The sequence below is a fragment of the Python bivittatus genome, unplaced genomic scaffold (genome assembly GCF_059951505.1).
Source record: "Python bivittatus isolate LINGU-HERP-01145 unplaced genomic scaffold, Pbiv_v1 ctg000480_np1212, whole genome shotgun sequence".
NCBI classification, from domain to species: Eukaryota; Metazoa; Chordata; class Lepidosauria; order Squamata; family Pythonidae; genus Python; species Python bivittatus.
The window spans coordinates 41,545,409-41,562,140 of record NW_028277075.1 but is presented as its reverse complement, the minus strand read 5'-3'; the positions used below and the strand labels follow the sequence as shown (position 1 = coordinate 41,562,140).

The following is a 16,732-nucleotide window of genomic DNA, read 5'->3' as shown; positions in this document are numbered from 1 at the left end:
GATAAATGACGGATGATACTACTTTCTGTAGTCTCCCGGCTAATGTTGGCGGCTAATAATTTTAAAGTCCACAGTAAGCAAATATGTTGGTCTATAACTTGAACATCTTGTGGGATCTTTCTCAGGCTTTAACATTACTAGAATATAAACCCTATAAAGCAATAAAGGTAATATAGAAATATTAAATTATTAATGATATGACTCCAACGATATAGGTTCCAATAATCTTGTAAAAGCTCAACTGGAAGACCATTTAATTGGAAGTCCATCTGGATCAGGGGCCTTCTTTAGTTTCCTAGGTTGCAATGTCTCTGATTTCTTGTAATGCCAGTGGCTGTGCCAATTTATCTTTATCTTCCTGGGAAACCTCTTCAATTTCAATATTTCCCAGGGTTTCTCTGTTAAATTTCATCATACTACCTGCAGCCTGCTGTTGAAACCTGTCTAGATCATCGTCCATCTTTTTTCTCTCCTCTAAAACATTAGCTCCCACATCCAGCTTTGTGTCGTTTACAAACTCCCCTCAACTCATTCATCCAAGTCGCTGGAGTGGCATATAAGCTTAGCAAAATAAACTAAAATAAATAACATGTACGGGAAGTGGCTGAAACGATGAACTGAAACGTGCAATATGCATTCAGACGGAGTCGTCATCATCAAATGATCCCATTGCACACAGCAAGTTGAACTGCCACGGTACAGCAAAAAGCTGCCTCATCCCAAAAGGGAACCGCACTGAATTCCACGCATGAGATACCGCCACAACCCTAAACGCGCGTCTCTGGAAAGAAGCCTCATCGGGATCAATAGTCCAGCTTGGGGCCAGCACTTTGACTCGCCTTGGAAAAGCGACGCGAGCCGCTTGGCATTTGAGCGGCAGACAAGCACGAAGAATCTGCCGGAAGAAAGCGGTGGTTTCGGTCTTTAGCATCCACAGGGTTTATTAGGTGCAAGCCCCCAGGGTCGTGCTGTCCAGATTTCCCCGACTCGTAACTTTCTCAACAGATCACAACTTGACCGTGCCCCTCCCACGGCAGACTGCCGCTTAGAAAAGCTCCTCCCTTTCCGGCGCATGACAACCTGGCGGAAGGCAGCGTCGGAGCGGAAAAGCTTTCCCCAGGCGCGGAGGGGTCCTCGTTTTGTTTTCTGCATCTCGGACGCAAAGCTAAGCCCTTCTCTGGTCCCGTCGCCAACCTGCTCTCCCACCGCCCTCCTCCACCGTTAACCAGCACTGCTTCTTCTCTTGAGCGGGCATCTTGCAGAGTCCTTCCACTGTGTGGCACAGTCCACATGGTTTTGCACGTGGGAAGCTGCTCCGAGAGTTTCGTAGCCAACCGGATCCCCTTCGCGTGTAGACTGGAGTGATAAGGGGAGAATTGGGAAAGGTGAGAAAATGGGTATCGGGTTGGCGTCTGGATTTGTAGAGGGTTCAACTTAGATGAGAGAGAGATTACTGCCCGATTTTGTATTTTCCCCATCCTGGTGTCCCGGATATGTTGGTCTGCATTTTCTGCCTTCCCTAGCCAGCAGTTACAACATCTTTACTCGAAAATAAGATCGATTGTTTTCAGTATGTCTGATTTCTACATCGGTTTGCTTAGTTACCTATGTAGTCTTAGCTATGGAGAATTCCTGTTAGCTTTTCCCCAACATTTTTACCGTATTTCACCCCAATATTTACCACTGATTTTTTCCTCCAGAATCCTACCATGTGAGTAGTTCTGGTGCCCTCCAGATTTGCTGGGCTGCACATTTAGGAGCTGGGATAACTAGGAGTTGCAACCCAGCCTATCTGGAAAGCAATTTGGTTGGGGAAGGTTGGAGTATAGGATTGCAACCCTAAACATATGACAGTCTGTGAGTGTAAGGTATTTAACTTACATGTTTAACGTTTGTGGCTTCTTACAGTCTGATTTCTAATTGTAGTCATGTAGACATCTGGTTTTAATTCCAAAGAGGTAGAGTTAATCATATATGTAGTCATATAATGAAATGAATTAATATGCTATGATACAAAGATATTTAGGCTTAGTAAAGTTTCTTTATCATGACATGAATGATTGATTCTCATGAGCTTGGGAATCATATCCCATTGAAGTCAAAGCTTAGCATGTTAAAAATTGGGTGGATACTTACCTGTGAATAAATGCCATTTAACATAATAAATATGTTTAATACTGTATAATATCAGTAGGTCAATTCTTAATATTTTAAAATAAGATGCATACAGATATACATCCCATCCTGCTTATTCCCTTTTGGGATACACAATATTACACAAAACGCAGAAAAAAGTGAAAAATCAGCAAAAGAAATTAACAACGTGAGGTAAGAGAAAAGAAGGGGAAATACAGCTAAAACTAGTTTACATGTAACTTGATAACTACAGGTGATTCTTGATCCTTTACGACAGGATAGGCTAGCCTGGTATCCTCTACTATAATTTTCATAATTCTTTCTGGATAATTGTACACATTTTGATTTGCACACTGCCCAGAGTCAAGATTAGAGTGATTATAAATGTTGTATAATATAAGTACATGCTGTTTTTTTATAATTTCCAAGGCACGGCTACTTAAACCTTTGTGCCATGGACCCCTTTGCGAATTTGGTGAAAGCTCTGGGAGACCCTTTCTCAGATAAACATATTTAAATGCATAAAATACATAGATGTTGATTATATTACAAAGGAAACAAATTATGCTCAAATACAGTGGTCAGAATATTAATAGTATGGATATTTAGGTACAAAAGAACTTTTAAAATACAAAGTGTGTTGGCTATTATTAGTTACGCGCTTTTGGAGAAAAAGGTACTTTATACGACCACATGAATTCTGGTTTACTTTTTTAGGGTATAATAATTTTAGATTTATTGAAGTTAAACGTTTTTGGAGTCTAGAGGGCATAAATTTGTTCCCTGCATCGATGATTAGCTGGGATTTAGCTTTCCATCCAAAGATTAGTGAAAATAAGATTGTAATTTTTTTCCCATCCAAGTTCACAGATCCCCTGAAATTTATCCACAGGCCTTAAGAGATCTGTGGACTCCAGATTAAAAACCCCTGTTTTAGGGCTTCATGCTCTCTTCTGTTCCCAACCATTTTCTTGATAACTGCAACAGTAAGATGTTGAGTCTAAATACACTTCCTAGGGAAGAAGCTCCTTAGGAATAACAGAACTTACTTGGGTGGAAACGTACATAGGAAGCACATTGCCACTTGCCTTAATGAGTCCAAAGTTAAGCTCCACAAGAATGCCTTTGAGTTGCTTGGATGAGTAGAAATGTGCAGTAACATTGAAAAATGAACTGTTTGAATGAGAAGCATTTGACCACCAACTATTGCCTCTGTCTTAACTGAGATAGTACGCACACTAATTTGTTGTAACTTCTACAAACTTCACAGGAGCTGTCACTGAAAATGCAGCGCAAGAAAGTGGATAATCGTATTCGGATACAAATAGAGAATGGAGTGGCTGAGCAGCATAGGACGCTGTTTGTTATAGTAGGGGACCGTGGCAAAGATCAGGTGATGTGTAACCATGAAGGACTGAACTAGATGTATATTGTGTTTACATGAGAAGAAGATGCCCTGAATCAAAGACTACCTCCCCCAGCCAGAAAGGAAAAGTAGTCAGAAAAAGATTTAGGGACACAAAAAAAGAAAGAAAGAAAGAAAGAAAGAAAGAAAGAAAGAAAGAAAGAAAGAAAGAAAGAAAGAAAGAAAGAAAGAAAGAAAGAGAAAGAAAGAAAGAAAGAAAGAAAGAAAAAGAAAAACTTTGTAATGATCAGGCGTTCTCTATTCTTCCTCTTCACCTGTTGCCCAGTTTTCAATAGCATCTTCTATTCTCAGTCAATGTAAAATAACCCCCTCCCCCATTTATAAGTTATTCTTTTTTGGGGGGGGGGAGATCCTTATTCCTGACAAACTTCTCCTGGCCCTCACCGTTGATGTGCATATAGGATAAGTGAGTTTGTCATTGCTTTTCATCGTATTATGATAAGGCATGGAATTAAGCTTGCAAACATCGCTAGCCATTGTTCTTTCCTCCACCAGCTTTCTGCAGGTGGGCAGAAAAGAGGTGAGGAGGCTGCCTTTTGACTTTGGCTCCTGATAGCAGCATTTCTGGGTTTAGTGCAAAGCCTTCCATATTAGTCTTTTTGATTGCTGGGCTGAGTAAAAAGAGGAGCACACTCTCCCCTCCTGCCAGCTCCCCTGCCAATCCTGATTACCAAGCTACGCTTAAATGCAGGGATCATTTCCTAGGGCTGTTTTCCATACATTGCCTTCTTACGGATCTGTCCATGTGGAGGAAATATGTGCTTCAAAGTCTAAAAGCATTGTTATGGGCACTGAAATCTGTCTGCATTCTGCTAATTTACTTGCCTGAGGAAGTTTTAGTGCAGAAATTACTTTGAGTTAGATTATTATTATTAAATTACATTTATACCCTGAGTTTGCTCTGAGAATTCAAGGTGGTATATGCAGGGATGACTTACTGTTTATCCTATAGCAGCCGCTACGTGGAGTAGATTGGACTGAGGAATGGCATGCTGTACCATGGTTAAATGAACCATGATTTTCTCAAACCAGTTTTTGTTATTGAAGCTGACTTGCAAATAATTGGGTTATGCAGAAGATAAAAAGCGGCTTCAGAATGGACGAAGGCGTGAATGTAGCGCTGGTCTGCAGTTCCTAAAACCAGAGGTGTCTCATCCTGAGATTGCATAGCTGCCCTCTGCCACATTCACCAAAATCAAAACGTAACTCAAATCTTTGAAGTTTTCCTGACTCAGTTCACAAATCCTGTATGTATCTTCCTCCAGAAGTAATAAGCAGAATTTTTTATTTTGTCACCTGGCAGGTGGTCATACTTCATCATATGTTGTCTAAAGCAGCTGTAAAGGCTAGACCCACAGTGTTGTGGTGTTACAAGAAAGAGCTGGGCTTCAGCAGGTAAAGTTGTTTATATTTCCTTTCTCCACTTTTTTTAAGCATAACATGGTGGCTTTGATTTGTAAATCTCTGGAAAGATATACAGCATGTCTTCATGCTCACAGTTGTATTTTTACTTATGCTAGGGCATTACGTTCCTGCGCTTGATTTGCTTAGCAGTAGTATCACTGCCTTTACTCCTTGCTTACATGAACTTGCCCCTTGGCTGCCTGGGCTAGATTAAGGTCCTTATAGGCCCTTTAGGGTATGCCCTTTTACAGGTGTATTGATTTCTCTTGGTAGTCATTTGTCTTGAATATTTTTTTTCAGATAGCAAAATGGGGATATATGTCATTCTGATATGTTTGTCAAATGTAATGACCCAATGTTAACATTATGTTATAAGCCTTCATAGGTGGTTTGCCTTCTTTTCCTTCTATGGAGAATGAGATCGTACATAAAACATAATTTGATGATATTATTGCTGGTTTTGTGGTTAAAAACAATTTCACGTCCTTGCAGTATGTATTAATTCAAGATCTTTTTTCTCATATATTTTTAATTCTAATTTTCATTGTCTCTTTAGTTTTTGTAGGACCTAAGCAGAGTGCCTAATATGCACGTTGGGTAATATGGCCTGCTTGGCTCTGTTATGCTTGTAACCCCTAATCAGAACCCATATCCTGCCGCGTCTTCCTTTTTTTCTTAAATGCTCTTTTAAGTGCTTGTTTCTACTGCCTTCGTCCTGAATCACAGTAACATTGTTATCAGTCATACATAATGAGGTTAAAACTAGGTTGAGAAGATTTTAGACCTGATTTACCTGTAAATCCTTAGTGCTGCAACTTTCTGCATCTTTCATTTGAGTAAACCATATCTTACACAGTGGCACTTACTTCTAAGTAAACACGCGTTTTAAATCTAATCATTCTGAGGACTTTTGCTTTAATGTCTTTTCTCACCTTCAGCCACCGTAAAAAAAGAATGAGACAGTTGCAGAAGAAAATTAAAACTGGAATGTTAGATCTGAAGCAAGATGACCCCTTCGAGTTGTTCATAGCAGCCACAAACATTCGGTATTGTTACTACAATGAGACACACAAAATTCTTGGGAATACTTTTGGCATGTGCATACTCCAGGTAAGAAGACATTCTGTATAGGAATGTCCTTACTACAAGTCATTTGGGTTGGTTACGTGTTTCTTGCATCACCTTTTTTCAAGATATTCCTTCAAAATATTCCTACAGCAGATATCAGTATTTGTAAAGTTTTACTAAAAATCTTAATTAAAAGCAATTTGAAATATCTATGAAATACAAATGGTATAAATTGATAATATTTGAGGTTTACTAAAGATGTTTGGATAATACAGTGGTACCTCGGGTCACGAACGCTTCTGTTCACGACCAATTCGGGTCACGAACAGCACCGTTCGCAAAATTTTGCTTCCCTTTGCGAACTCCGCATCGGGTGACGAACAGGGTCCGCGGCCATTTTCCCTGCTCTGATATGTGGTCGTGGCTTCCTGTAGGGAGGGGGACTCTCCCTCCAAACAATAACCGCCTCCCCACCCGCCTTCCTGTCCTCCACACCTCAAGAAGGTTAGTGTTCTCTCTCTTCATACTGTACTGTGCTGTACTTTGTGTCATATTTTTGTGGTTTAAAAAAAAAAAATACATATGGTTCAGAACGGATTAACCATATTTACATTGAACCTTATGGGAAAATTTGATTCAGGTCGCGACCAAAATCGGTTGGCGACCAAATTTGGAGGGGTCAGAACGGATTAACCATATTTACATTGAACTTAATGGGAAAATTTGATTCGGGTCACGACCAATTCGGGTCGCGACCAGAGTCGCGGAACAAATTAAGTTCGTGACCCGAGGTACCACTGTATAGGATAGATTTTCTGGGTAAAGTTTGTTATTTTTATCTGAACTTGGGAAGCTATGAGTATCATATCTTACCCACTTATATCTATGGGTCTTTTTTTGTAGCTCCCCAAGCATCGACAGAATGATGAGGCCAAAATATTTGGGTGATTTTTGGGGAATGGAATGGCTTAAGACTTGCAATATATTAAAGACTGAGGCCTCCGTTTCACTCTTTAAAAATGCCTGAAACCCTGAAAAAAATGCTGATTTGTCCTGATTTGGGGAGGTGCTGGTTTTGGTTTAGAAAGCAAAATAGGTGTATTATACTTAACCCCCTGTTCTATCCCAAACTCCACCCTGTAGCAGTTGGAGGTAAGTCTTAAAAAGAATCTGGTCCTTGGTTACAAGGAAGTTGTTCATTTTAAACCATAATTTGAAGTGGCGTCTAGGATCCTTGAATGTTGTGAAGTTGGTAGGCAAAATATAGAACAATAATTCATTGGGGTGTTTACATTGTTGTCAGCCATTCTCCTAATGGAAGAGCCAAGGAAGTGCATCAGGAGGGATATACTCTTTAGAGGAAAGAGATAATGGTTTGTAAAGATAATAAGGAGATGCACAGGAAAAGTGTGATTCGGCTGTACAGGAATCCTTCAAGAAGGGGGAAAATTCAAGTCCACATAAACCCAAAGTGCTTGGGTTTCTGGTTTATTCTGGTCTAGAATAGTTCGTTACTTGCAAAGCTGATGGGGTAGAAGCCTTATGTTGTTTGCAGTGGGGATGGTGCTGATAGAATCTGAACGAATCTGGAAACAGTATGTAAATTTCCTGCATCATCTTCCCCAGGATTTTGAAGCCTTGACTCCAAATCTCCTAGCTCGAACGATTGAAACTGTGGAAGGGGGAGGTATCATTGCAATTCTTCTGAGAACAATGAATTCCCTGAAGCAGCTTTACACAATGACCATGGTACTTTTTTTGTTTATAAACTGGCCTGGCGCTCTGTTAAACTGTATTAACGTAACTCTTTTACAGTAAGAGAAATATATGCACTGCTGACAAACCTTAGTCTGTTTTTCTTAGAAGCTTCATTCCCCAACCATTCCTGCCTCTGTTCTTTATGTAATCTCCCTTTTGTAATAAGTATTGGGTGCCCTTGTTCACATTTCACGGCAGAGGGGAGGTTTTCTGATAGAGAACTGGGTGGAGATAACCTCTGTATGTGGAAAGGGGGAGAGCAGACAGGCAGCTGCAAGTGTCAGAAGGTAAGCATTGACATATCCAAGGTGTAGAGCGATTGCTTACTTTATTCACACAAGCCCCTGTACGCTTTCAGGATCATGGCTTTAAAACAAATTCAGTCTCCTTTGAAGCTTCACAGTCAGATTATAGTGTCCAACTAAAGAGATCAGCTCTCTTGATAGTAGCAGTTTATGGCCTTTGCTTTTTCCCTCCCCAGAATGAGGAGGTTTCCCCTTCCCTCTCAGCTGAGGAGGTTTGGGTGGTCCTTTTGCTTCCCACCTGGCATTCCTGTTTGAGGAACAGCTCAGTTCTCCATCAGGGAAGGGAGCTGTTTCAAGGCCAGGCTTCTTTGAAGCGATGGGTGAGTTTTGTGGAGGGCAGAGTGGCGTACGCATGTATTCTTTTCTTGATTTGTCGTTTTCCCCAAAGTCTTGGAAAGGGCTAAATCTGAGATGTTAGGAATGCAGCTGTTAGTGAAATGTGACCTTGGAAGGTAGTTCAGTCCAACCAGAGGCTGTACAATATTTGGCAGCTCTGCAAATTGTGTGGGTAGTTGGTGGCCATTCAGGTTTCACATAAGGATCTCTTCATTTTCCAGGATGTCCACTCCCGCTATAGGACAGAGGCGCATCAGGATGTGGTTGGCAGATTTAATGAAAGGTAGGTTGAGCACTTACACAAGTTAGCAAATGTGCAAGGGCAAGGAAAGTTGATCTATCTGCTTTATCTGTTGTGTTGATTGAGTATTTTCCTCATACAAGAAGTGGTTTCACACCTGCCAAAATGTTTGCTGCCTTCTAGTGGAAACATTTAGAAAGTCTGTATTAAATTCAACTGTATTGATTGGTTGATTGGGCTTGTATCTCCCCACAATCAAGAGACTTGGTGGTTCGAAATACAACTTTACAATAAAACATCCATAGAATAGAGTTAACGTGGCACTAATAAAAAGCAACAAAGGAAACATAATCCTATCCATAGGGGGAAAAAAAACAGGGGCACCATGTCATCCTTCAAAGTCTCTGTAAAATAATTCAGGTTTTAGAAATGTATGGAATGCCAACAACATGAGGGCCAACTGAATTTCAAGTGGGAGGCTATTCCATAGCACAAGTGCCCCGTGGAAAAGCAAGGTCTGTGAGCCTTAGGTCATTTTGCCTAGTGAAAATGGGGATCCACTATTAGTTTCTTTCATGATGTAAACATTGGGCAGCTTGGAGAAGACAGTTCTGCAAGTATCCTGGGGCCAAGCCATATAGGGCCTTATAAGTTACAATCCATCTCTGCCACCAACCAAGTGGCAGAGAGCATGAATGAAGTGTTCTTGTTGAAGGGAACTGCTGTATCTACAAGCTTTCTTGGCAGTCAAATGTGCTCTGTTGAAAACTGCTCTTGAGACACTTTACCTTCAGGATGATGTACAGAGGAGCTGCAAGAGGAGGAACGTTTTGTGCACTGAGGAAAAGTCAGATTCAGCAGCAATATTGTTATTGTCCCCCTTGTCTCATCATGCAGGTTCATTCTGTCTCTGGCCTCTTGCAAAACCTGCATAGTTGTTGATGATCAGTTGAATATCCTCCCAATCTCTAGTCATGTTGCAAACATTTCAGCTGTTCCACCCTGGTCACAGGTGAGTGTACTTACCTCATAATCGTCAATGCTTTTAGGCCTTCATATGAAATATGTAATTATTTGGATTTGGATTTAATTGGGATATTTAATATGCAGTAGGAATAGACTTTAAAAGAAATAGAAGTGTTCCTTTTGGCCTCCTCTTATTCTGTGTCAGGAGAGCAGGCTGTTGTTTCTTATTCCAAACACAGTGGTTAGAGGCTGCTTTTTCAGTAGAATTTGAATTTCAAGTGGTACCTGGAAGAATGTAAAAAAAATTACAGCAGATAGAACTAAAAATGCCTACGAGTGTCCTCACCATGACTAATTTGGAAGAAAACTATGACAGTCCCCACCAAAGGACAACTCAGAATAGACAAACGTTCAGTGTAACTCTAGAACTGCTTTTTAAATTTTTGTGAGTGAAAATGGAAATATTTTTAATCTACTTGTAAAAACATTCCCATTTTTCAGCCTGCTTTGCTGCTGCTCTTATTTGACTCTCTGTCATCTTACCGTTTATTCCTGTGGTTCCTACAGGGTTTCTTTCTGGGAATAGTTGCGTGAGCATTACAACCACTTGGTTATCATCTAGTCATCCTTACATCCAGCTCTGCAGGTTTGGCTAAATACTGACACTGCCGAGGGCAAACAAACCCACCATTAAGGAACCACACTCTCAGTGTAGCTTGATGAAGTAACATCCCCAAATTTCCTGCGAATTGTTGAAAGCATTTACAAAAAGGTCACTTTTCCCTTTTGACTCAGCTCATGTTTAGCATAATTGGAATTTCCATATATTATTCCCATTTTTCCCTTAAAAATAGCTATTTTGGATTCAGACAACTGTTCTCTTATAGGAAGAGAGCCAAAGTCCTCGTGATGTGGAACTGAAGGAGTTAAAGGAGAGCTTACAGGACACACAGCCGGTTGGCATGTTGGTCGATACTTGTAAAACGCTGGATCAGGTAACTTATGTTCAAATTGGGATGTTCTTGTTGTTGTTGTTATTATTATTATATTATTATTTTTCTCAGACCTTTTTTTAATATATTGTGGTCAACTCAAGGCAGTGAATTTACCTCATATCTTGCCTCCTATTTTCCCCATAACAACAGCAACTTTGTGAAGTGGGTTGGGCTGAGAGTGAGTGACTGCCCCAAAGTTACCCACCTGGCTTTCGTGCCTAAGGGAGGCTCAGAACTCACAATCTTCTGGTTTCTAGGTCAGTGCCTCAACCACTACACCAAACTGGCTCTCCTTATCTATATTATAAAATACATGATATAATGCAAATACAGTAATGTCCCCTCTAGGTCTGCAGAATCCAAGTTGTTGAGAAAAGCCAAAATATGTTAGGATTAAACTAACTTCGTGTATATTCTCTTCTGTTGGTAACTTCTGTTTATACAGTATATAATGTCTTCTATGGGTAACTTTGTATAATTCTTATTAATACTTTCTCTTTTCCTATTTTATTTTACGTTTTTTTGTTGTCTTTTCTCATTGATGTCCACAATCACCTGTCTTGGTGGCTTCTTTCCTCACTGACAGGCGAAAGCAGTCCTGAAATTCATTGAAGCTATTTCTGAGAAGACCTTGAGAAGCACTGTGGCTTTAACAGCTGCCAGGGGGCGTGGGAAATCAGCTGCTTTGGGATTGGCGATAGCCGGAGCTGTGGCCTTTGGGTAAGGTTTTCCTAGATATTCTAAGAGGGGATTTGTATGAAATGGTCAGACTTAAAGATAATGATAGGCAAACTTTCTGAGCTAGTGGGCACGTTTGGAAAGTTAAAACTTGTTGTGGGCACAGTCACAAAGTGGCTGCTGAGAGGGGACTTGCCTCTTCACAAAGTTTAGTTAGAAAGCTCAAAGCAGAAATTATTTTCGCTCTACTGTACATTATTCCCTTTGGCCATGTGTAAATAGGTAATATAACCCAATAATATATGCCAGTTATACTGTTCCTTCAGTCTCCAGCAGGTAGCAGCACATAACCAACCTTGCCTGGCCTTGCTTGCTAAGCAGGATCAGATCTAGTTAGTATTTGGATGGGAAGCCTCCAGGGGATTCCAGGGCTGGAATAACATCGAGAAGGAGGCACTAGCAAACACTTCCGTTGTTGTGTCAAGAAAACAATATGGATACATATGTATAGTCACAGCTTAATTCAAAGCAATTTTTATTTTTCTCTTCCTTTAAGGAAGTGCTTGATGGTATCTGTTTGCATCCTTTTGGTGTCTGAATCAGAATTTTTATTTGATGACGCTTCCAGCTACTCATTCAGCAAATTGGTGTGCTGAGGAAATCTTATTTTGTTACTGTCAGCCTGGAATACAAGTGAATTTGAATACCATAAACTCTAGTTTTCACTGAGGTGGAGAATGCAATCTCTGGACTATTTTACTTCAGTCTGCAAATGGTAGCTTACACTGGACACCTCATCATTTTTTAAAAAGTGATCCATCATTTACAATCTAAAATAGTGCAATCTGGACAGATTTACTACGTCACTGAAAGATTGGCCAAAATCTAGAGCTGCTTCTGTACTATTGTACATTTTCATTTATTCACTCATTCACTCACTTGTTCTTTCAAACACTACTCCAAATATTCTGGTCAGTTTACAATGTCAAGTAAATAGCAAATTAAAAATCCAGCCTCCACAAGCCGATACTACCAAAAAACCATGAAACTCAATAGCCATAAATATGCTGTAAGAGAATTATTGTTCTAATAACTGACATTTGTATATCCTTTTCATAAATTGAAACTTTGTTTTGCTTTCTCTTAACAATTGGGGCATTGTATCATAATTTTTTTAATTGATTCGATGTTTCAGAGATGATATGCTAAAAATTGCTTTTGCCATTTCAGTAAAGGAAAAAAAGTTGTAGCATCTGTTCCTGTCTTTCTTTCTTTTTTGTAGCTATTCCAACATTTTTGTCACATCTCCAAGTCCAGATAATCTTCACACCCTGTTTGAATTTGTATTTAAAGGCTTTGATGCTCTACAGTACCAGGTAAGATGAGACGATAATGGCAGAAGGGACACAATATTTTCATTAGAGCATCTCAACTTGCCAAAAATTTTCTCTATCATATGTTTCCACCAGTTTCTCTCTTCCCCTGTCTTTTTTTTGGGGGGGGGTGCGCCTTCGAGTCGGTTTTTGGCTCCTGGTGACTGCCTGGACTAGTTCCTGCAGTTTTCTTCGCAAGGTTTTTGGGAAGTGGTTTGCCATTGCCTCCTTTCTAGGGCTGAGAGAGAGTGACTGGGCCAAGGTCACCCAGCTGGGTTTGTGCCTAAGGTGGGGCAAGAACTCAGGGTCTCCCGGTTTCTAGCCCAGTGCCTTTAACCACTACATCAAACTGGCTCTCTTCCCTGCCTTGGCATGTACATATTCTACACGGAGCTTCTCAAGCCTGGCAGCCTCCAGATGTGCTGGGTTGCAATTCCCAACTCCAGTCAGCATGATTAGGCTGCTTGGGTTTGTATTTCACAAAATGTGAAATTCTGTCCGACACCACTCCAGCGAATCATATGGTTGGGAAGAGCCTTCATGGATTATGACCAATGGGAAGTCATTTCAGAGGGCCATTCCATAGTCATCAATGAAAAGCAGCACTAATGAACATTTTGTGAAGGTGCATAAGTATGTGTTTGCTTAACATGACCATTTTGAGATGATATTAATATTGTTACCCTAGAAATTGACTCATGGAATGTTTTTAGACAACACGAGCCCTGTTTTTGCTTGGAAATCTGGGTATACCATATCAATTGGGGAAATTGTGATGTGTATGCTTTGCCAGCTACAGGTAGTCCTTACTTATTGACTGCAACTCTCACTAAGTGGTGCTGTCATAAAGTGAAATGTCATATGACCGTGACTACTTTGCTACATCAGTTTATCAGTTCTGGCTGTGATTGTTAAGCAAATCACTCACGGTCATTAAGTGTGATGTTATGTGACTGCAATTTGTGACTTCCTGCTGGCTCCCCCATTGATTCTGTCAGAAGCCAGCTGTGAAGGTTGCAAATGGCAATTGTGTGACCACAAGATGCTGTGACTGTCGTAAATGTGTGCTGGTTGCCAAGTGCCCGATCATGTGACTGCAGGGATGCTGCGATGGTACAACTTCGAGGGCCAATCATAAGCCTCCTTTTTCAGCGCCATTGTAACTTCAAATGGTCGTTGAATGAGGATTACCTGTATCTAATGTGATATATGTGTGTCTTAGGCTGGCCTTTAATAGAATAATTCTGTGCTGCATAGATTACAGCATGAATCAGCAACATTTCTGTATGTTTTCATACAATCTCTGGACAATTTCCCCCCCACAAAGTTAATGGAACCCTTGTGTTATCATTTCATTTGGCTTTGTTGATCTTTTCTGGAGATCTCACACAATCATGGGAGGTTTCAGCTATTTAAAAATATTTTAATTATATTTGGGGAAGTTATAAGAGCTTTTTGGGGTGTGATGGGCATCACATGGATATCACATTACTGAACCTGGACTATAGGGAAAATGTAGTTATAGAAGACTGAATCCTGTTTCTCCAGTCTCTATACAGTGTATATCATTTTCTAAGCAAGACAGCAGCTGAAATATTTTTTTTCCTTCTAATAAGAGCCAGTTTGGTGTAGTGGTGAAGGTGCTGGCCTAGAAACTGAGTTCTGGGCTTCCCTTTGGTATGAAAGCTAGCTGGGTGACTTTGGGCCAGTCACTCTCTCTCAGCCCAACCTACCTCACAGGGTTCTTGTTGTGGAGAAAATAGCAGATAGGAGTATTAAGTATGCTTGCCCCCTTGAGTTATATATGAAAAAGGTGTGTGTGTGTGTGTGTGTGTGTGTGAGAGAGAGAGAGAGTATATTTAATTCATTACTCTCATTGCCCGTTATGTTTGTTTTCAGGAACATCTGGATTATGAAATTATTCAGTCTCTCAACCCTGAATTCAGCAAAGCCGTTGTCAGAGTCAATGTGTTCCGAGAACACAGACAGACAATCCAGGTATTTCCCCGTGTTCTGCCTAGAGAACTGGGCATTTGGACTTTTTTCCTGTAATGGTGCTCCTCTTCTTTAGTTGAATAACTAAATAAGCCAGAATTCAGCACTTAAGCAATTTTCATCAATACATGAAGAGCTTCTGAACAGGCCAGGATTGGAAACCCCTAAATAAGAGTTCATCAGCCTGAATAAAAAGTAATGCTTCCATTCATTTATTTTGTTCTGTTCTGCTATATGTGAACAGGGGCTGCATAGTGTTGCTAGCTAGTCCATTTGATTTGCAAGCGTAGCTTATTTATGTTATTTCCAGATAAAAGGTACCAAGCAAAATGAGAAATTTATAGGAGCTCTAATGGAGTTTATTTTTTTCTGCTGCTGAACCACTCTCAGAATGACAGTTTAGGGTTTGCTGCCTTCACCTTTTCTATTCCCTTCTTCCCCCAAGTATATCCACCCCGCTGATGCTGTGAAATTGGGGCAGGCTGAACTTGTGGTGATCGATGAAGCTGCTGCCATTCCCCTTCCTTTGGTGAAAAACCTGTTGGGCCCTTATCTGGTCTTCATGGCTTCTACTATCAATGGGTAAGCTTTACCTGCCAAGGAGTCATACAAAGACTGCTGATCCTCTGTCCAGGTTTCTGAAGATTATGAAGAATGCACTTAATTTGGGTTCTTGTTGTTTTTGACTCTCAAATGAATATACTGTGCTTCATCTACTAAGTTTGTGAACTCTTTCCTCTAACTATCTCGTGCCGGAATTAATATCCAGTGATATAAAACGTGTTATGGCTCAGTTACACACATGCGGTTGCCATTTGATAATGCAGTCAACAAATGATAAACATTCACGCAAGTCCTTACCATTAGTGGTAAGTAATTACTTTATCTAGTTGGCAGGGTTATTTTCACGTTAGCCCCTCCCCCGCCCCGCATTATGTAAGTAGTTGGCAGGTTTGGTGTTAAGAAAAAGTTACTAAATATTTGAGTTAGAAGAAGGGTTTAGAAGTGCTATTTCAACACTCTGATTTATTTCAGAATTGGTAATTGTACAACAGGAGGTAAATGATATTAGATGTTTGGCAGGTGGCCTACAATAGAAAAAAACAAAGCAAAGAATTGATCAGTTGGCTCTGAAACCAGGGTGTTCAGAGGTCCTTTTGGAGTTTTTTAATTGGCTAATTTATTATTGTACCTCAAACCGTGACTTGTCTTCAAGCCATGACTTGTCTTCAAGGGCCACCATTCTCTTTGGAAGGGGAATAATACAATTGGCTAATTTATTATTGTACCTCAAGCTGTGACTTGTCTTCAAGGGCCACCATTCTCTTGGGAGGAGGAGTAATACAATTGTTAGGCAAAGTTATGAATGATGCATTTTATACTTTTACAGTTTATTGTAAAATAAATTGAGGTTTGACTGAAATGTTGCATACATTCCAATGTTTCCAAGGATTTCTGTTCTTCCTCACCCTTAAAAACAAGAGAACAATAACAAACCTGGCATTTTTCCCCAATGTCTTCAACATTTCCAGAAATACATTTACATCTTCAGGACAGAATTTGGATTAATCTGTTTGTATCATAAGTTAAAAACCAGCTGCTCTGCTTGTTCTTTTGCCTCTTCCATCTGACTGCTCTCTCTGTTGTTTTGAATAGATATGAGGGCACTGGCCGTTCCTTGTCACTGAAACTGATCCAGCAGTTACGACAGGAGAGTGCACAGGCCCAAGCCAGTGTAACTGCAGAGAACAAAACAACAACTACAGCTAAACTTTCCTCAGGTATTTCTCTGAGACTAAAACCTCCAGCTATATAACACCACGGTGGTCTTGCTTAATTAAGCCTACACGCTTTTTAAGAATATGCAGAAGAAAGCCATTGCAGAGAATTGCAGAAAACCATCACTTTTCCGTGAGCTGTCTTTGATCTGAGGATAGCCTTCAAGGCAATTGAACTTTGATAGGTTTTTACACCTGGGTGGCGGAGGATCTGCTTTCTCTGCTAGGTGATGGGTTTGTTTGTTCTCTGATAGATGATGGGTTTCTTGTTTC

At 40.3% G+C, this 16,732-nt stretch overlaps 1 protein-coding gene across 1 annotated transcript in view; it reads left to right on the top strand.

Moving 5' to 3' along the window:
• Positions 1–1,074: 1,074 nt before the first annotated feature.
• NAT10 (N-acetyltransferase 10) overlaps positions 1,075–16,732 on the top strand; it is a 32,277-nt gene continuing 16,619 nt past the window's right edge. The window contains exons 1-13 of the mRNA XM_007428715.4: positions 1,075–1,385; positions 3,407–3,529; positions 4,866–4,957; positions 5,905–6,076; positions 7,661–7,783; positions 8,655–8,716; positions 9,572–9,686; positions 10,528–10,635; positions 11,222–11,355; positions 12,596–12,689; positions 14,586–14,684; positions 15,127–15,263; positions 16,338–16,462. Of these exons, the coding sequence (XP_007428777.1) occupies positions 3,422–3,529; positions 4,866–4,957; positions 5,905–6,076; positions 7,661–7,783; positions 8,655–8,716; positions 9,572–9,686; positions 10,528–10,635; positions 11,222–11,355; positions 12,596–12,689; positions 14,586–14,684; positions 15,127–15,263; positions 16,338–16,462 (1,369 nt within the window). The 5' untranslated portion in view covers positions 1,075–1,385; positions 3,407–3,421. The remainder of the gene's footprint in view (positions 1,386–3,406; positions 3,530–4,865; positions 4,958–5,904; positions 6,077–7,660; positions 7,784–8,654; positions 8,717–9,571; positions 9,687–10,527; positions 10,636–11,221; positions 11,356–12,595; positions 12,690–14,585; positions 14,685–15,126; positions 15,264–16,337; positions 16,463–16,732) is intronic.